The following is a 19,316-nucleotide window of genomic DNA, read 5'->3' on the forward strand; positions in this document are numbered from 1 at the left end:
TACATACCCCCAACATATACTGTTGGAAAGGTAATCGCCTCACCTTTCCAACGGTATATAGATTGTAAAAAAAGAATAAAAAATATTAAGTAAAAAAAAAAATGATTTGGGGGTTTCTAAAGGCAGATAAAATGCCGTGTTTTTATGTGAATTCCAATTGATCTGTACCTGCAAAGCTTGGTTTGTGTGTTCTTCTGTAGATTCATATCTGCTATGCTATGTTTCCATACATTATTTATGTATACCTGCAAATACAGGGTTTGTATGTCTTGTTCAGTTGATTAATACCTGCAATGCTGTTTCCATGTATTGATTTGATCTATACCTGCAATGCTACATTTCATATATTATTATTGTATACCTGCAAATACAGGATTTGTATGTCTGATTCTGTTTATTTGATATATACCTTCAGTGCTGAGATCACAAGTGAATTTCAATTGATCTATACATGCAAAGCTGGGTTTGTGTGTTAATGTGTTGATCTATACCTGCTATTGGCAGCAGGGTCTAATATTTATATATATATTTATATATATATCGGCAGCAGGGACTAATATTAGGCCCTGAAATCATTTAGTGGAAAAGTTAAGGTATTGTGTTGTTTAAAGGATTTCAAGGATTAGTCGTACTAAATTGTGGCTTCAGGTTTCCGATGTTGAATGATCAAGTATTGTATTGTCCAATAACAAAAGTATCATTCCATAGCACATTACTTTTGGCAATATATATATATTTATATATATGTGTGTGTTTTTTCAGTGGTATGATTTAATGGTGGAAATTATTAATGCCCCCCCAGTTTGACTGTGGTATCTTGTGTGCCCCCCCTATATACAGTGGCATCGCTACAGGGGGGCAAGGGGGGTAATTGCCCCCCCTAGGTTAATCCTTGCCCCCCCTGTTGCCCCCCTGCCGAATTTGGAAATAATTTGGAAAAAAGTCGCAATGCAACTTTAAATCTCGTCTTTTTTTTTTTTTTTTTATGCGGAGGAGAGAGAGGGGCGCCTGGCAACTGCTCGGCGCCCCCCATTCTCCTCCACGAGGCCTCTACCTCCGTCGCGGTGCCGGCATTTGATCCTGACGTCATATTTCGGCGCTCAGCAGTGAAGCAGCGGCCACCTCAGCAGAGAACGAAGACAGAGGCCTCGTGCTCCCGTCGCTGGACCTAAAGGTGAGAGAACTACAAAGGGGGAGGTTAGATAGTGAGTAGGGAGAGGGGTTAGAAAGTGATAAGTGATAAGGGAGGGAGAGGGGTTAGAAAGTGATAAGGGAGGGAGAGGGGGTTAGAAAGGGATAAGGGAGGGAGAGGGGGTTAGAAAGTGATAAGGGAGGGAGAGGGGGTTAGAAAGTGATAAAGGAGGGAGAGGGGGTTAGAAAGTAATAAGGCAGGGGCGTCCAACATGCGGGCCAAAAGCGGCCCGCGAGACCTCGAGGTGCGGCCCGCGTAAGATCGCCAGCCAGTGCAACCGATCTTACGCGGGCCGCACCTCGAGCATGTACTGGCTGACTTGGCATGATAGGAGTGTGATTGCTAACAGCAATCAAAGTCCCATCATGCCTAGGTTCCAGCACTTACACATCCGACCAGTAAATGCTGGAACCTAGGCATGATGGGATTGTGATTGCTGTTAGCAATCACACTTCTATCATGCCAAGTCAGCCAGTACATGCTGAAACCTAGCTAGCTGCCCCCCTTGTGTATTGATGCTGCCAGCAGTATGGGGTCTGCACATCACTTACAGCCACCCTGTACCAGCATGTACTGGCTGACTTGGCATGATAGCAGTGTGATTGCTAACAGCAATCACAGTCCCATCATGCCTAGGTTCCAGCATTTACTGGTTGGATGTGTAAGTGCTGGAACCTAGGCATGATGGGACTTTGATTGGTAACAGCAATTACACTCCTATCATGCCAAGTCAGCCAGTACATGCTGAAACCTAGCTAGCTGCCCCCCTTGTGTATTGATGCTGCCAGCAGTATGGGGTCTACACATCACTTACAGCCACCCTGTACCAGCATGTACTGGCTGACTTGGCATGATAGGAGTGTGATTGCTAACAGCAACCACAGCAAGCACAGTCCCATCATGCCTAGGTACCAGCATTTACTGGTTGCCTGGGTATGATAGGAGTGTGATTGCAGTGTGGACGCCAGGGCTGGCTTTGGGGTATGCAACCTGTGATCTATGCGTGTAATTTAGGGGGTTTTAAATATACCTTTTAATGACGTGTTTTTTTGTGAATTCCAATTGATCTATACCTGCAAAGCTGGAGTTGTGTGTTATTCTGTAGATCCATATCTGCTATGCTATGTTTCCATACATTATTTATGTATACCTGCAAATACAGGGTTAATATGTCTTATTCAGTTGATTAATACCTGCAATGCTGTTTCCATGTATTTATTTGATCTATACCTGCAATGCTACGTTTCATATACTATTGTATACCTGCAAATACAGGATTTGTATGTCTGATTCTGTTTATTTGAGATCACAAGTGAATTTCAGTTGATCTATACATGCAAAGCTTGGTTTGTGTGTTAATGTGTTGATCAATACCTGCTATCGGCAACTGGGGCTAATGTTAATATATATGGGCAGCAGGGGCATCAATACACAAGGGGAAAAAACACTAAGGGGGGTATAAACGACAATGCAGTGTGAAAAATCCATCCTGATGTAGACGTCTGTGACGTAGATTGTGTCCTGCTGTTTGTGTGTTTTGGGTTATCAGTGTAGCAGAGCCTGTCCTCGGTGTGTGTGTATAGGTGTTGGTGTGGCAGAGCCTGTCCTGCTGTGTGTGTTCGGTTGTCAGTGTGGCAGAGCCTGTCCTGGTGTGTGTGTGTGTTTGGATGTGGGTGTGGCAGAGCCTGTCCTGATGTGTGTGGGTGTCTGTGTGGCAGAGCCTGTCCTGGTGTGTGTGTGTGTGTGTTTGGTTGTTGGTGTGGCAGAGCCTGTCCTGGTGTGTGTGTCTGGGTGTCGGTGTGACCAAGCCTGTCCTGGTGTGTGTGTCTGGGTGTCGGTGTGACAGAGCCAGTCCTGTTGTGTGTGTGTCTGTGTGGCAGAGCCTGTCCTGGTGTGTGTGTCTGTGTCACAGAGCCTGTCCTGGTGTGTGTGTCTGGGTGTCGGTGTGACAGAGCCTGTCCTGGTGTGTGTGTTCAGTTGTCAGTGTGGCATAGCCTGTCCTGGTGTGTGTGTCTGGGTGTCGGTGTGACAGAGCCTGTCCTGGTGTGTGTGTGTGTGTCTGTGTGGCAGAGCCTGTCCTGGTGTGTGTGTTCAGTTGCCAGTGTGGCAGAGCCTGTCCTGGTGTGTGTGTCTGGGTGTTGGTGTGACAGAGCCTGTGTTGGTGTGTGTGTTTGGTCATCTGTTTCCTGGCACTTAACTTACAGTAGGAATTATTTAATTTATATTTATCCAGAGATAAAATGCCCTCCTGAAGTTGTAGTGACTTCAGGGGACAAAACGTTCAAGGCCCTGAAATCATTTAGTGGAAAAGTTATTTATTGTGTTATAATATTTATTTCAAGGATTAGTCGCACTCAATTGTGGCTTCAGGCTTCCCATGTTGAATGATCAAGTATTATTTTAGCCCAATAACAAAAGTATAATTCCATAGCACATTACTTTTGGAAATTATTAATGCCCCCCCAGTTTCACTGTGGTATCTTGTGTGCCCCCCCTATATATTGTTTCTAGAGTCGCCACTGCCCAACCCGGTGGATTGTCCCTTCAGAAAAGTGGGGGATAACACTCAGTTCTGTCTGTAATACTTTCCTTAGATGCTGAAAAATCTTTTGACAGCCTGGGCTGGCCATTTCTCCTTGCTACTTTAGAACACTTGCGCTTTACTAATCACTGCTTGAATGCCATTAGGGCTCTACAGCTAGAGAGCTAGATTGCTGATTCCAGGTGCCTCCCGTCTCCCTCCTTTCCTATACATAGATTAACAATAATAAGTCAGTAGTTTGGAGTAGCCGTATTAGTCCAGTGTATAAGAATGCAAAAAAACTGAATGGTGCAGAATCTCGTGATACCTTTTTTATTGGACAGTATTTAAATTAGTAGGCGAGCTTTCGGAAGTCCTCCCTTTATCAAATCAAATGCTTTTGACTTGATAAAGGGAGGACTCACGAAAGCGCATCTATTATTTTATGCAGCTTTACTCTTCATGCAGCTTTAGTCTCAGATTCCTTTGTCTGGAACAATCGTAGACTGAGAGTCATGAGAACTACTATGTATGTCCCCACCAGAGGGGGTGGTTTGAGTTTACTTGGTTTAATGCAATATTTCCCAGCTTCACAACCTGCATTAGTTCAGCAGCTGCATGTTGGTAAGGGTACCAAACGATGGATTGATCTTGAACATGCTCTTCTCCCTAATGACACACTCAGCCAATATATCAGATGTACAATACACATTATAGAGAATGAAAATCTAACCACCTTGGATTATTATTTTTTTTTTTTTTTTTAAAGATTAGGGGGTTTGTCAGACAATGAAAGAATAAATCTGGATGCATTGACCCACTGGCTTAGCTTCTTAGAAAGCTGCCTAGACTCACCAGGGAGTAAATCACAGATTTCTAAATTATACAGTGAACTGTTGAGGCCCTTGGGGGACTCCCGTCTCCTATACAGTGGGGCAAAAAAGTATTTAGTCAGCCACCAATTGTGCATGTTCTCCCACTTACAAAGATGAGAGAGGCCTGTAATTATCACCATAGGTACACTTCAACTATGAGAGACAACAAAGTCCATAAATTACATTGTCTGATTTTTAAAGAATTTATTTACAAATTATGGTGGAAAATAAGTATTTGGTCAATAACAAAAGTTCATATCAATACTTTGTTATATACCCTTTGTTGGCAACGACAGAGGTCAAACGTTTTCTGTAAGTCTTCACAAGGTTTTCACACACTGCTGCTGGTATTTTGGACCATTCCTCCATGCAGATCTCCTCTAGAGCAGTGATGTTTTGGGGCTGTTGCTGGGCAACACAGACTTTCAACTCCATCCAAAGGTTTTCTATGGGGTTGAGATCTGGAGACTGGCTAGGCCACTCCAGGACCTTGAAATGCTTCTTACGAAGCCACTCCTTCGTTGCCCGGGCGGTGTGTTTGGGATCATTGTCATGCTGAAAGACCCAGCCACGTTTCATCTTCAATGCCCTTGCTGATGGAAGGAGGTTTTCACTCAAAATCTCACGATACATGGCCCCATTCATTCTTTCCTTTACACGGATTAGTCGTCCTGGTCCCTTTGCAGAAGAACAGCCCCAAAGCATGATGTTTCCACCCCCATGCTTCACCGTAGGTATGGTGTTCTTTGGATGTAACTCAGCATTCTTTTGCCTCCAAACACGACGAGTTGAGTTTCTACCAAAAAGTTCTACCTTGGTTTCATCTGACCATATGACATTCGCCCAATCCTCTTCTGGATCATCCAAATGCGCTCTAGCAAACTTCAGAAGGGCCCGGACATGTACTGGCTTAAGCAGGGGGACACGTCTGGCACTGCGTGATTTGAGTCCCTGGCGGCGTAGTGTGTTACTGATGGTAGCCTTTGTTACTTTGGTCCCACCTCTCTGCAGGTCATTCACTAGGTCCCCTCGTGTGGTTCTGGGAATTTACCAATGAATTCATTAGAAATCCTACATTTCCTGTATTCTTTCCCCCCATTCTGTCTCTCATAGTTGAAGTGTACCTATGGTGAAAATTACAGGCCTCTCTCATCTTTGTAAGTGGGAGAACAATTGGTGGCTGGCTAAATACTTTTTTAACCCACTGTATTTGACCAAATTGGAGAGGGACATAGGTGCTATTTTAGAGATGGATGAGTGGCAGGAGATATGGAGCACAGCTGCCAGCGTTTCCATCTGTGTTAACCATAAAGAACAAGCCTTTAACAGATGGTATTTAACCTCAGTGCGGGTGTACTCTATGGGAGCTAAACTCACTGATGCATGTTGAAAATTACATGGCCAGGTGGGCACTTTTAAACATATACAGTGGTTCTGTCCGAAAGTGGACAGACTCTGGTACACTCTTTAATCTTGAGAGCTCTAGGCAAGCCAGTCCCACTAGAGCCATGGTTATATTTGCTGTCAAAACCTGCCCCTTCTCACCACACATGAACAAAAGTTAGTGTTTCGAATAGCTTTGACAACGAGAAGGGCCAGAGCGGGGAAAATGGTACATGCCAGATATCCCTACAGACTCTGTAGTGAAGGCTAAGATTTTGCAAGTGATAGAAATGGACAGGCTCAAAGCTCTGGTCCATAATATCAATAATTCCTTCCACAGGCCTTGGGATACTTGAGATCACCCCTTAATTCATACTTACATGCCCCCCCCCCGACTTACCAATGCATCCCCAGACTCCCTGGTGTCTAGCGGGGGCAGCCGGTATATGTCTGCACGATGCGCATAGCTAACCTCTACTGCTGTTAGCCACTTCCGCCGGGGCTTCTGTGCCGGTGCTCCGTCATAGAAGCCCCGGCAGCAGTGGAAGTCGTGCATGCGTTGACTGGCTGCCAGAAAGGAGGATACAGGTCGCCTTCAGGGGATCCTCATCTCTGGCAGCCGGTGAATGTGCGATGCGCTCAGACAGCCTCCGCTGCTGCGGCCGGTACTTCCGTGGGGCTTCCTGGTGGAAGTGGCAGCAGCAGGGGTTGTCTGCATCGCGCAGCCATCCACTGGCTGCCAGAGAGGAGGATCCAGGTCCCCTGCAGCAGGCAAGCAGCAGAGTTAAATGAACACAAAAAATTGAAATCTCTGCGCTAAACCCCGATTATAGCCTGCACCCCCACTTTAAATGAAGTGGTGGGAAAAAGTGCAGCCTATAATCGGGCCAATACAGTAAATTAATGGCTGCATGGAAATTGTCAAAATACCCCAAGTTGTATACTACATATGGGGGTGATTCTGGGATTTATGACAGATCTCAGCATTACAATGTCACTTTCACTCATTCCTTAAAAAATAATATCAACAGAACATAAAACATTGGCTTTTTCTAAACTCAGGACAAACAGACTCGATTTAGCAGGTTTTCTCATTATCTTTCGTAGATCAGTACATTCTGTCAGGAAGGGTTCAAATATTTATTTGTGTTTGCGTTATCACCCCATTCAACCACATACAAGAGATCCATGAGCTATTTAGGGTTTTGCTGCCCTGTAATACGCTGCGAAAAGGCCGTTAGCACCATACTATTCCATTATTATACGCGTAAGAAATTAGTAACGAACCGTAACAAGGTTCACGCTGCTTGGCAGCAATTAAAAGATTCCACCAGTCTCGTCTCTGCGAGAGAACTGAGATATCGCCGAAGCGGAGCGCACGCGACTTCAGCTATCCGGGTCTCGTAGTGGGCGTGGCCAAACCGTTGTCTGGGAGGGGCTTCTGTTAAAGTAACTATGACAGGCCGTTGTTGTAATGTATCGATACTATTGGGCGTAGCTTTAACCTAATAATTCCGGATAGGGCGGGGTGCTTAGGACAGGCTACAACGTACTGACGTATACGTGCGTGGTGGCCGCGGGAGCCGGGTGATCTGAGGTGACGGGTTCGCGGGCAGTGAGTCGCCATTATCTTCGCACGGGACCCTCGTAGGCATTAAGGTAATCTTAATCGTAAGGACATGCGCCAGACCAAAAGTCAGCTCTGAATGTGAGGAGTTCTTGGAGTATGGAGCTTACCATGGAAACACTGCACTGAGAAAGTGAATCCGCCGCATAAAGAGAAGGGGAATAAAGGTTAAACGTTTGTGTTACAGCAATATCTATTTGCAGTTATCGCTGGAAGGGGCACACTCCCGACTCAAGGAGACCTCCTGAGAAGTGCATCAGCCAATCGCTGACCGGTTCGACCCAACAGTCAGTTATAGGGGGGGTCGCAACGAGCAGCCAATCAGCGGTCAATCTAAGGAGAAGTCCAAAGTGCCTGCCAATCAGAGTAAAGGATGTCCTATAAACCTATAGCGCCCGCACCTTCTGGAAATAGCAGCGCCCCCGGCACCCCTGGTACGTAACTCAGCTGCTCTTGGGCGCTATCACCTCTAATGAAACTACTTTGTGCATTTTCGCATGCATTTAACTGTTTATATAGCACCTGTGCGATACCCATAGCAAATGGCTTAACACCCGTTATTGTACGGTTTAGTCTACATAAGTGGGGATGCTGCAAACAAACAAACAAACCCACACGCGCTGTATGAAGTCCTCAGCTTATTGTTACTTAGACCTGTTTGGCAATCCTATAGAATCAGCAACCCATCTGTCACATTACCGAGGCAGATCGCCCTGCTGGGCAGTAGGGCTTCCAGGTGGGTAGCTGCTCCATTGAGTCTCTTACCTGTACAAAGTATGCTTCTGATAGGCTGGATATGCGGTACCAAAATGTGGCAACCCTGCTGCAGTTAGCTTGTGCCTAGAGCAGCACCCCACATAAACTGCTGAGTCTGCCTTTTTTTTTGGCTGTTCTCAAAGTTTTGTTGCATTTTCTTCTTTGTCTACAGTGCCTGGAGCTGCCGTTTCCTCCCCAGTAGGAGCTGTCCCAGTGTCATCCTTCCGTCCTATCTTCAGTGATTTTGGACCACCATCTATGGGTTTCATCTCGGTGAGGACAAGTTCTTCTCTGTAGCAGCCATAAAATGTGTATTCTTACACACGCTCCTGGTGTATGTGGGCACACAGGCGTTCATGTTTGAGCCCTGCTTTGTCCCGTAAAAACAAATTTTCACTAAAACCCTACCGGAAATGATGGATTTCTGCACTGCACCCTATAATGCAAGTGATTGTTCGTTTCTTCTACTTGAACGGCACTCCAGCCGTCATATGTATATTAATGCATGATAGGTGTGTGGTCCATTTTTAAATATATGTGGTGTCCTTTTTACAGATGTACGTGGGGGATAATTCTTTTGCCTCCCCAGCTATTTTCATTATGGTAGCGCAATATACTGGCCTCCTGTCAGTTCCATGGAGAATGCTGAGACTGGGGGTCTCTTTAAACTCGCACGTGCCAAAAGAGCCTCTATTGACACAGTGGCAGCGCTTTCCTGACACTTATTTAGCTGCTTCAAGCTAAATATATGTCTTTCAATTTGAACAATGCACATTAAAGTAGTTAAATGTCTCAATTGGGAAGCATGACACATCCTTAAAGGAGGGGGGCAACTAACGCTGCAGTGACATTCCAATCATTTAGCAGTGGATTTGAATAAGTAAAAATTAGGCTTTTCACAAGAAAAGGGCCTACTAAGTAAATGTTTTTGATTTAGGAAAAGAAAAACATTTACTTTGCCCAATTGTGAAATACAAGACCCAGGTAAAATTTCTGTATGCAAACATCAATGACTGTTGGCATGGCGATTTTTCACACACATACTTTTTATTGGTACACACAGCTACATGCAGAGCTGTACATATATAAGCGATATAAACATAAGGGAAGGTACAATATGAATTTTATTAATTGTATTTATCAGTAGGTAGGTTTACATGTTTTCAGATAGCTGCATTTTAGCAGTTTTCTGTGTATTCTTATGCTGTTATCTTTGCCTAATCCGTTCAGACACCCTGCCTTCTTTATTGTACTGGTTTACGTTTTCTCTGGGTCTTAATCTCAGACACTGGTGAAAGTTTATGAACGAACATAGTTCATTATTATTGCCATGAAGAATTAGCTGAGTGTCAAGACAATTTAAACAAAAAGCATACATTCTTTTTTTTTTTTTTTTTTGTAGACTGCATTGCTGTATGCATCCCTCTAATGCTCAAACATGTTAAATAAATGGAACGTATTTTGCGACAGGGTGTGAAGCCAGCTGTGTCGCAGGCTGTTTCACAGGGGACGTACAGTGACCTGTTGTCTGTGATTGAGGAGATGGGAAGAGAAATCAGGCCAACTTATGCTGGAAGTAAAAGTGCAATGGAGAGACTGAAGAGAGGTAGGGGCCAATAATGTAGCTGTTGTGGTGTACAGTATATTTAGTTTTCCTCTCTGAATTGGTCTGATATATTAATATTCCCCCCTTTTTTTATTTTTTATTTTACCAGGTATAATTCATGCCAGAGCTCTTGTGAGAGAATGCCTTGCTGAAACAGAACGCAATGCCCGCACGTGACAGTTTTAAAACATTTGTTTTTTGTTTTTTTTTTATTTGTAAGTAAATAAAATTTTATGGCTGGTGCAGAGTCTGTAAAGTGGCAATGGATAAGGGTATAGGTGTGTAAAGGAAGCAGTGTTTGTGGGAGGTCTTAACAATAAGAGCCAGTATCTTTTGTATTCTAAGAAAAAGATATCTGCCCTGCCTTGTCTCTGGGGCAGGGGTCTGTACCGAGCTTGCCCATTTCATTCCAGAGATGTGGTAACATAGTTGCTCTGAACCTTGCCATAGCACGGTTTGAAGTGATACTGATCTCCTAATACTGCCATGAGGATCACTATGCTTATTGGTCAAGACTGATCCCTGGGCATAGAACATGGCTTTAGGAGAGCAGAGCCACAGTGTAAGTTGTTGCAAGTCTCATCTCTAGAGAATACATTGTTTCCATGTAGAGCAGCGTGATGAACTACATACAGGTATCTGCCTCATAATCACTGGAAAATGCCTTGAAATCTGGCCTTGTCCTCACGGTTCTTCTCATGAAGACGCTGCTCTAATTTCTTCAATTCCTTTGCAACAAGCGGTGCAAGTGATGGATCGAGGGACACTGCTTTAGAGAAATCTTGCTCTGCTTCAGATGCGTTCCACACAGCAGCATGGGCACGACCTCGTTTGAACAACGCTTTTACATTGTCTTTTAAGAAAAAGAAAAAAAAATATTATTCCTCCCTCTATCATGACATGACACTCGCGCCATATAACTTAACCCGTTTGCAACCGTTCTACCTGTGTGACGTTTTGCCATATTTAGCGGTTTCCATGTGTAGTGTGCCCAAACAAATTGTATATATTTTTTTTCAAGCACAGATAGTGGTTTCTCTTTATACCACTTTTGTCATTTAGTATGATTTAAATGAACAACTTTGTTTTCTGGTCTTTAAAGACCTCAGGGATAGGCCCTTATGATGACATCTATTGTTTTAGGTTTAAAAAAAATTGTAAGAAACACTACACCTTACTTTAGCATGATTGACAAATTCCCATTTCGTCTGTACTTTTTATTGTAGCCAATTATATTTAATGATGGAGTGAATAGAGGGTGCAATGTAAAGTAGGATAACAACCACATTATAGAATTTCATCTACTAATTTCTAATATGTGATGGGAAATAACACTCACCGGAGTATTTGTTCAGTATTGATGAACAGTGCTCCAGGACTTGGTAGTATTCACCCTCCAGCAATTTACATTGGCAGTAGTTCAGCAGCAAAGGTGTGACCTTTAAATCCAAATCAATCCAGTCAGGGGATCCTGGTTGCTCCTAAATTTAAGAATGAAGCGCCATAAGATGTATTACACGAGAAAAGCAAGAATTATGTAAATCAATGCCTTCTGTAATGCAACTCCGCACCTTCATTTGCAAGGACTTGAGGCACGCAATGGCTTCGTAGTATTTGGCAGCTGCTTCAACGGTCTTTCCTTCTTTATACAGCTGATTACCTTCCTGGTGGAGTACTGGCACAGTCGCTAGCTTCTCTTCATCAGACATGGCCCAAGCATCCTGCCTGTATGTGCCTGGTTCCTGAACCTGCAGAAGAGACAGCTTAGTATAACAGGGCATCACCAAACTACTTACACTCAAATGCCAAGTCGCCACCACCCTTTCTTACACAAAATGAAACGGGAGTACCATATTTTATCTTTCTTAATAACTATGTGCTAAAGATCATTAAATGGATATTCCAGCCATTCTTGGCACATTAATGCTTATCATATAGTGTCACAATAAAATAAACATTTTTATGAATCCTTCCTTTGCAACCAAACATCTCTTGCTCAGTAAGTATAGTCACTGTCAAACAGCTAAGGAAATTGAAATTGTCATGAAATGCAGACAGGAGATGATTGTTTTCACAGGGTTAGTCTTATTTTTGGATTTATATTTGTTTACTCTGGTAAAGAATGCACATATATAGTACTTTTATATGCATTCTTCCTTTAGATAGCTTTCAAGATGTTCTTTTCTCAGGACATAACCCCTTTCTATTGTCTTTCGATTCAGGATGACCATATGCCTATCCCATGCATGCTTAATCTCCCCTCACTGTATTAGCCTCTCTCAGGCTTTGATTTCTAAAAGCTCTGTATTTATCAACCCATTTAAGCAACATTTTTAAGCACTTAGGCACTGGGCATTCATACCCCTACAACAGATCACAGAAGAAATGTTCCATTACCAGAGGATACCTAGCATTGACAAAAAAAGATCAGAATTTGCCTGATGACACAGCCCACCCGCCACTAGTGTGCGTCCACACAGTGTAAAAGCACTGGTGTTGGCCTCAAAAACTGGCAGGACCAATACTAGTATGGGTAATACCAAAGATCCCGACATCTAGACCCTAGTCTCACCCTTTGAGTAAATAAGTTATGTTCCGCTTGCGGCGAGTGAAATCGATCTCTACATGAGAAAGCCTTGGTGATCAACATGGCCGTAGCCATTCAGCGAGCACCCAAGAGACTTCTCATTTTCCTAGTCTAAGTATTCTAATATTGAACAGTGTTTTAAGTGAATAGTTTGTGAAAGAGGATGTACCACAGGTCTGGAATGTTACCTGTAGAAGGGAGATGATGAATATGAGGGGTTGAGGGTCTTTTTGTAATTTGTCCAAATCTTCATATCCAAGTGAATGGTCGTGAAGCTGAGCAATGCCACCACAGCAGTGTCTTTGGCCTTCACGGGGATCCTGCCCAGCTGCAATCCTTCGCAAACTACGGGAAACTTGAGGGTAGTCAAGGACGTGCTATGGAAGAAAAAGGCAACCATAAGAGTAGGTAAACAAACTTCTTGGCCTTTCTATGTGGGATGTCACAATTTGACAAGTGCTTCCCACCAGTACTGTTTAAAAAAAAAAAAGGGGGATATCTGCTCGTACCGATGCGTCACAAAGAAACTCAGCAACCTCTCCTTCTCTCATGGTCCGGATCGCAGTCTCCCACACAGGTAGTTTGAACTTTTTGCCAATAATCAACTCCATGGGTTTGTCTTTGTGACAGCAGTCGTCAACGACTGTCCGTTTGTCATCACATAGAACTGTTTTATAATGGAACATAGCCTGTTGAACACAAGAGACGTGTTATGAAATCCTGATGATATATTACAATACCACATGCTAATTTATCCTACGGGTTCACTTCAACTTGCTCTGCAGAATTTAACAGTTGATTCCACCTGAACAAGGGATCTGAAGTCCCCAAAATCTGTTTTGAGACTCTGGGTTTCATTGTAAACCAAAGGTTGCTATACAGTCTACAATCCTCCCTTTACATACCACATTGCTTTAGCTAGTTCATGCCCCTACGGATGTACTAGTACATCCAAAATAAAAAGAAAATAAACGTGTATTCCACAGTCCAAATGCAGTTAGGCGCACTAGTGCATTATATGTGCAGATATATATATATATGCTGCCTCTAACAATATGGCCACATCCTTTAAAAATAAAAGTTCTTTCCAGTGACTTCAGGTACTGCAGCCAACCATGTGTGGCTATGTGATCATCATATCATCCAGTTCAAAGAAAATCCCACCAAAGAACGTAAAAAAAATAAAATTAAACTACCGTATTTGCTCGTATTGGGTTTTAAAAATATGATGGAGTAAATTGAATTCTGGTTTCAAAGATGTCACTAATAGGGCATAGGTGCAAACCACATGGCAAAAAATGAAGTGCATCTACTAAAAGTGACCTTTTAGCCCCAAACAACTATATAAAGGTGGTATCATCATATCGGGGTGTTGTTTGGCAGGGACATATACCAGGAACTATAAATTCATACCTGAAGTACTATGCGTGAAAAAAACAAAATACCAAAATGTTACTACTACAAACTTTGACAAAGGCTGGTGGTAAAATTGGTGCAAGGAAATGGTGGAAATAACAGCATTTGAAATACCCCCAAAATATATGGTTTGATGGGGTAAATTGAACTGTCCGGAGGCAGAATTTTCAATATGTCAAAAGCTAAACTGTGCATGCCCTAAATGTGGCCTTTTACCCCCAAAAGAACCTGATCCACGCAGGCATGGGGGTATCACTGAACTAAAGAGATGTTGCTCAACACATATTGGGGTGTTTGACAGTGACATATACCTGGAGCAGTATATTCATACCTAAAGTAAAATGTTTGTGGAAAAAAAATTACTACCACAAAGTTTGACAAAGGCTAGTGGTAGAAATAGTGTATGGAAAGAGTTAAAATACTACCATTTGAAATACCCTGGGGTGTCTAATTTCCAAAAAATAAAGTTAAGGGGGTTTGGGAGTTAAAACTTCTGTCTCATTTATCTCCTCCCCAGCTGCCTCAACTGAAAGCAGTGAGCATACCCCTGTATGCTTCTTGCACATACCGCTGTATGCTTCTTGCACATACCCCTGTATGCTTCTTGCACATACCCCTGTATGCTTCTTGCACATACCCCTGTATGCTTCTTGCACATACCCCTGTATGCTTCTTGCACATACCGCTGTATGCTTCTTGCACATACCGCTGTATGCTTCTTGCACATACCCCTGTATGCTTCTTGCACATACCCCTGTATGCTTCTTGCACATACCCCTGTATGCTTCTTGCACATACCGCTGTATGCTTCTTGCACATACCCCTGTATGCTTCTTGCACATACCGCTGTATGCTTCTTGCACATACCGCTGTATGCTTCTTGCACATACCCCTGTATGCTTCTTGCACATACCCCTGTATGCTTCTTGCACATACCCCTGTATGCTTCTTGCACATACCCCTGTATGCTTCTTGCACATACCACTGTATGCTTCTTGCACATACCCCTGTATGCTTCTTGCACATACCCCTGTATGCTTCTTGCACATACCCCTGTATGCTTCTTGCACATACCGCTGTACGCTTCTTGCACATACCCCTGTACGCTTCTTGCACATACCGCTGTACGCTTCTTGCACATACCGCTGTACGCTTCTTGCACATACCCCTGTATGCTTCTTGCACATACCCCTGTATGCTTCTTGCACATACCGCCGTATGCTTCTTGCACACGCAGAACTCATTTTAGTAAGTAATGTGAGCGTTCATTAAATCAAAGAAAGTAGCAATAGCCAATCACATACACGTGATCCTAACACTGATGTCTTTCTAACACACATGTAATTGTGCTGCTGAAACGGAACGCTCATCACACTGCCCTATCTATATATTTATATTTTTTTATTTTAAAATAAAGCATTAAGCACTTAAAGGTTTGTCTAGGTCTAGTTTTGCCATACCCTTTGAATGTACGTAGTGAGATCTGCATAAAGTGCTTAAAGCAGTTCATCCATTGTACAGCGCTACGGAATTTGATGGCGCTACATAAAACAATACATAATATTAAAAATAATAATCAGTCGCGGAAGAGCCTCTCATTCATATCAGTGGGGCAGTTTGTGGCGTGTGCGCGCTGAGGGGGGGTGAATAGCGGTAACAACAACACTTATCAAGAGATGCGTTCAGCCAAAGGTAAATCCTACACAGAAAACGGAAGGGGCAATGGGATGTGTCCTTCTGCAGACCCCCCATTCAATTTCAAGGGGGATACCACATAAAGTGTATATAATGGCTGGAGTGTCTCTATAACAGTTACATCTTTGGTGATGACTCTGATGAGGCTACCTTTGTGTACCCATGAGTGACAATTTAGAAGAGCAAATTTACTGGTAGTACACTACAACGTCAATCCATCGTGGCCATTTTTACTGTGATGCTTTGTTATGAAATCTTACGTTATATAATCAGAATGCCGAATGTCTAGTTTACGACGTCCAAGTTTACCCTGGCTGGCATTGGGGCGGAAATACGTCACAGGAAACATGATAACGGGCAACTGACCAACAGGCGTAAAGAATCTAAACATCAAGAGTCCTCGCTTACCTTGGTTCCATCTGGAAACTGAGTACACGGTCCGGTCCCTTCTCTCGTCACCCGTTTTCTAATACCCTCACCAACAACTACTACACCCGTCGCCATCTTCACCACTGGAGGTGACGTCCTCCCGTGCAGATGCGCAAATCCTCGTAGGAGTCCGAGTGCGCATGCGCCCGCCTAGCCTCTGTGGTGCGATCCTAGCAACCATCTTGTGGTGCTACGGGGGACGTCAACAGAGAACAGACATTTCCGCCTAATGTAGTTACGATCGATACACATTTAGAAATTACAGCAGCGCTTATTGTATGGGCAGACATCCCGAAAATGTGGCGTTATTGTGAGAATAAAGCGGTGTGTGGTGGCATACTCTACACTTTAACGCAAATCATTCTGAGACGTAATTCTCAGCTGGAGACACTTTTTGAAAATGTTAATAAACGAGGCTGCATTAAAACGTTTACTACCTTACCGGAAGCATCTTTTATAAGCGCTTCTGACTAAAGATTCGTCGAGGATTACCTCAGTTTCACCTCATGGTGTGTTTGAAGCATGTTTTCAGATAGTTTTCGGGGGATTTGAGGATCACAAGTATTTTTTATGGTTGTGTAAACAGAAACAAGCGCGATAAGCCATTTGCCAATAGGGCGGATGGACAGCTTCACGAGCAGAAAAAAACCACGATGATCCAAGGGAGGAGAAAGGAACTGTGATGAGAATGGGAGGGACGCAGAGGGGGAAGGAGCTCAGACCTCCTCGAAATGTGAAACGGTGATTACCGAGACCGAAAAAAGGGAACGGAAGAAACAGTAAGAGAAAATTAAACCTATAAGCGGTGTATCCAGAGGGTCTAATGCGCCATCTATGAAACGGAAGGGATCTGGTGGAAATCCACGCTGGTGAGCTCGGATAACTGAGGGTAAAGCAGGAGTTGAGAACTTTTTCTATGCATGCTGATTCGGGGGTAATTTGGGCAGCAATTAACTCCAAACAATATCACCGATCCCTCCTGGGATTCAGTAATACGTCGGGGCAGAGAGCGGCTACATTTTGACAGTAAAATAAGGGGCAATGTTATAGATAACTTCAGATAGGCAACTCAAACACCAGGCCTCAATGGATACAAACGTATGAGGATGTCTGGATCTACCTGCTTGAACTCGGGTGAGTCAGTCAGTTTCAACCACTTTGTATTAAGCAACTTGTGCTTAGCGATATCCAGAAATCCTGGTCCGTTTGGAACCTTTGAATCCTGATGTTTCCTGCTATTGGTTTGGGAGCGAAGGCATCTTAATATGAAGTAATTCTCACGCACGTAAAGCCGGAGGAAGCTGTATTATTGAAGCAAAATATATTGGTTTCTCACAGCTTCATTTGTGGGGAAAACGTCGCTTTTGCCGTGAGAAATGTGGTCTATTTGTACATAAAACACGTTTAATTTTGGAGTAGCTGAAAGTGGTAAAAATGGAGCAATGGCAAAAACCTTTTTTTTTTTTCCCCACAGGACCCTTTTTTTTATACATAACTTTCATTATCATTTTTCCTTTCTTTGTAGAACATTTATTTTACTAAGGGAGTGGTAGATACATGGAAAGCCTCCGAGTGGTAGAGGTTAATATAGTAAGAGGACATTTAAACACGCATGTGGCTATCCTGCATCTAAAACAAAATTAAGGACTGAGGTCTTTAAATCAGGTAGAGAGGCAGACTAGATGGGCCGAAAGGCTCCATTATTTGCCATTAAATTCTGCGTTTCTATTCTATTATTAGCTATTAAAATAAAATCTTGTTGGGCCTAACAGTAAGTTATGTTGAGTATCTGTGTCTATAACCCTATAATTTATAAAAGAGCTGCTTGCCCATTTGGATATTGCATTTTGAGCATTTTTATCACATAAATTCATTTTTAGTTCTCATACCCCAAGTCCAGCCGTTCTGGTCATGCGCGGCCAGCGTCCTCGGCAGTCTCGTTTCAGGACTATGTATGCTGACCAAATGAAACAGAAGCACACAGCCAAAAGCCCTGCGGCCGCGTCATTTGTCAACAGAACCTGGTGGTAGAAACAGGAGAGAAAAGTAGAACCACAGCTCTAGTATTGTCAACCTTTTCAAGTATGATGGTACAAAACATGAACATTTACAGCCGGGCTATAAAGTCTCTAACGTAGTGGGACTTCATAAATAAAAAGAATATACAATGGATAGTACACCGTTGTACTTGATACTATTATGAGATGAGTGCATTTGAATGCGTGTCTTAATTAAAAAAAAAAATAATGAGTAAACAACTCATAATGTAGTAAACAACTACACTTGTTTACTTTTTCGTCCATTCGTTTCCTGCCCTTTTGGACAAAATTTGGAAGACTTGCCCCTGCCACGTTCTATTGTCTGCTCTGGAAGCTTTATTTACCCAAATTAAAGAAATTGCCCCAGCGAGGGCTCGATTAACTTACTCATTGTCCTTCGCCTGAGACCCAAACAACTTGTCAGATTTTCTGATAAGACCCTACTGTGAAATGGTGAGGCTGCGGATCTGATGGAGAAAGAAGCTTATGGAGATAAATAGAGGTTATTTGCTCTCCGGAGGTGATCTCCAACTTACTCGGAACAAAAAGAAAAATGGGATGGGTCACTCGAACGCCGTGCAAAGCTGGCACATCTTTAACTCAAACACCGAAAGCACCTGTCATTGCCGCAAAAGCCGTTTATTGAAATGGCTAAGCCTAGAGCTTCATAAACCATGACATTTCCAAAAATGAGTTGTAATTTAGTAATACGGGTTATATGTATGAGTAATTTTGCAGGGTATTTAGCGGTATATATGTATTTTAAATACTTTTTATTTTGGAGATCAGATACTTTTTGTGGAACAGAGAGAGTAATTGGAGTTGGAGTGTGATCTGTTTTTGCATGGTTACTTTATTGCTGTCTTCTGCTACAATGTGAATCGTTTTGTCCTGAGCATCCATAAGTCTCAAATTGAATAGTGTTATTTCTGGAGTGAGTGATGAACATAGAACCAGGGCTGCTGCAAGGATTTTTGCCACCTTAGGCAAAACATAATTTTGCCGCCCCCTCCCCCTAACTGGCTGACTCGCTCCCCATAGTGACCGCGAACCGTGCTTCTAATGAATGACCGCGAACCGTGCTTCTAATGAATGACCGCGAACCGTGCTTCTAATGAATGACCGCGAACCGTGCTTCTAATGAATGACCGCGAACCGTGCTTCTAATGAATGACCGCGAACCGTGCTTC

General features: G+C 43.1%; 2 protein-coding genes across 2 annotated transcripts; one reads left to right on the plus strand and one right to left on the minus strand.

Annotated features, from left to right (window-relative positions):
- Positions 1–7,971: 7,971 nt before the first annotated feature.
- On the plus strand, positions 7,972–10,137 carry LOC149298864 (cyclin-dependent kinase 2-associated protein 2-like). The gene is made up of 4 exons (XM_089486950.1): positions 7,972–8,032; positions 8,527–8,627; positions 9,825–9,960; positions 10,070–10,137. Exons 1-4 carry the CDS (start codon positions 7,972–7,974, stop codon positions 10,135–10,137), a joined length of 366 nt encoding a protein of 121 aa, XP_089343076.1.
- Positions 10,138–10,610: 473 nt separating this feature from the next.
- LOC149298865 (AH receptor-interacting protein-like) lies at positions 10,611–16,162 on the minus strand. Its single transcript, XM_089486741.1, has 6 exons — positions 16,067–16,162; positions 13,057–13,236; positions 12,736–12,924; positions 11,532–11,708; positions 11,300–11,441; positions 10,611–10,813 (listed from the first exon to the last, which is right to left on the minus strand). The coding sequence occupies exons 1-6, from the start codon at positions 16,160–16,162 to the stop codon at positions 10,611–10,613; spliced, it is 987 nt and encodes a 328-aa protein (XP_089342867.1).
- Positions 16,163–19,316: the final 3,154 nt, after the last annotated feature.

Source organism: Sceloporus occidentalis, unplaced genomic scaffold, assembly GCF_023333645.1.
Source record: "Sceloporus occidentalis isolate IW3139 unplaced genomic scaffold, rSceOcc1.0.p SCAF_30, whole genome shotgun sequence".
Taxonomy (NCBI): Eukaryota; Metazoa; Chordata; class Lepidosauria; order Squamata; family Phrynosomatidae; genus Sceloporus; species Sceloporus occidentalis.

Excerpts from the sequence above, each read along its gene's own strand:
- LOC149298864 (XM_089486950.1), top strand. The coding sequence starts at position 7,972 with ATGTCCTATAAACCTATAGCGCCCGCACCTTCTGGAAATAGCAGCGCC. Across the intron at positions 8,033-8,526 it reads CAGCGCCCCCGGCACCCCTG|TGCCTGGAGCTGCCGTTTCC; the intron begins GTACGTAACTCA and ends CTTTGTCTACAG. Across the intron at positions 8,628-9,824 it reads CATCTATGGGTTTCATCTCG|GGTGTGAAGCCAGCTGTGTC; the intron begins GTGAGGACAAGT and ends ATTTTGCGACAG.
- LOC149298865 (XM_089486741.1), bottom strand. The coding sequence starts at position 16,162 with ATGGCGACGGGTGTAGTAGTTGTTGGTGAGGGTATTAGAAAACGGGTG. Across the intron at positions 12,925-13,056 it reads AGTTTCTTTGTGACGCATCG|CACGTCCTTGACTACCCTCA; the intron begins GTACGAGCAGAT and ends TTTCTTCCATAG. Across the intron at positions 11,709-12,735 it reads TCATCATCTCCCTTCTACAG|GTTCAGGAACCAGGCACATA; the intron begins GTAACATTCCAG and ends TCTCTTCTGCAG.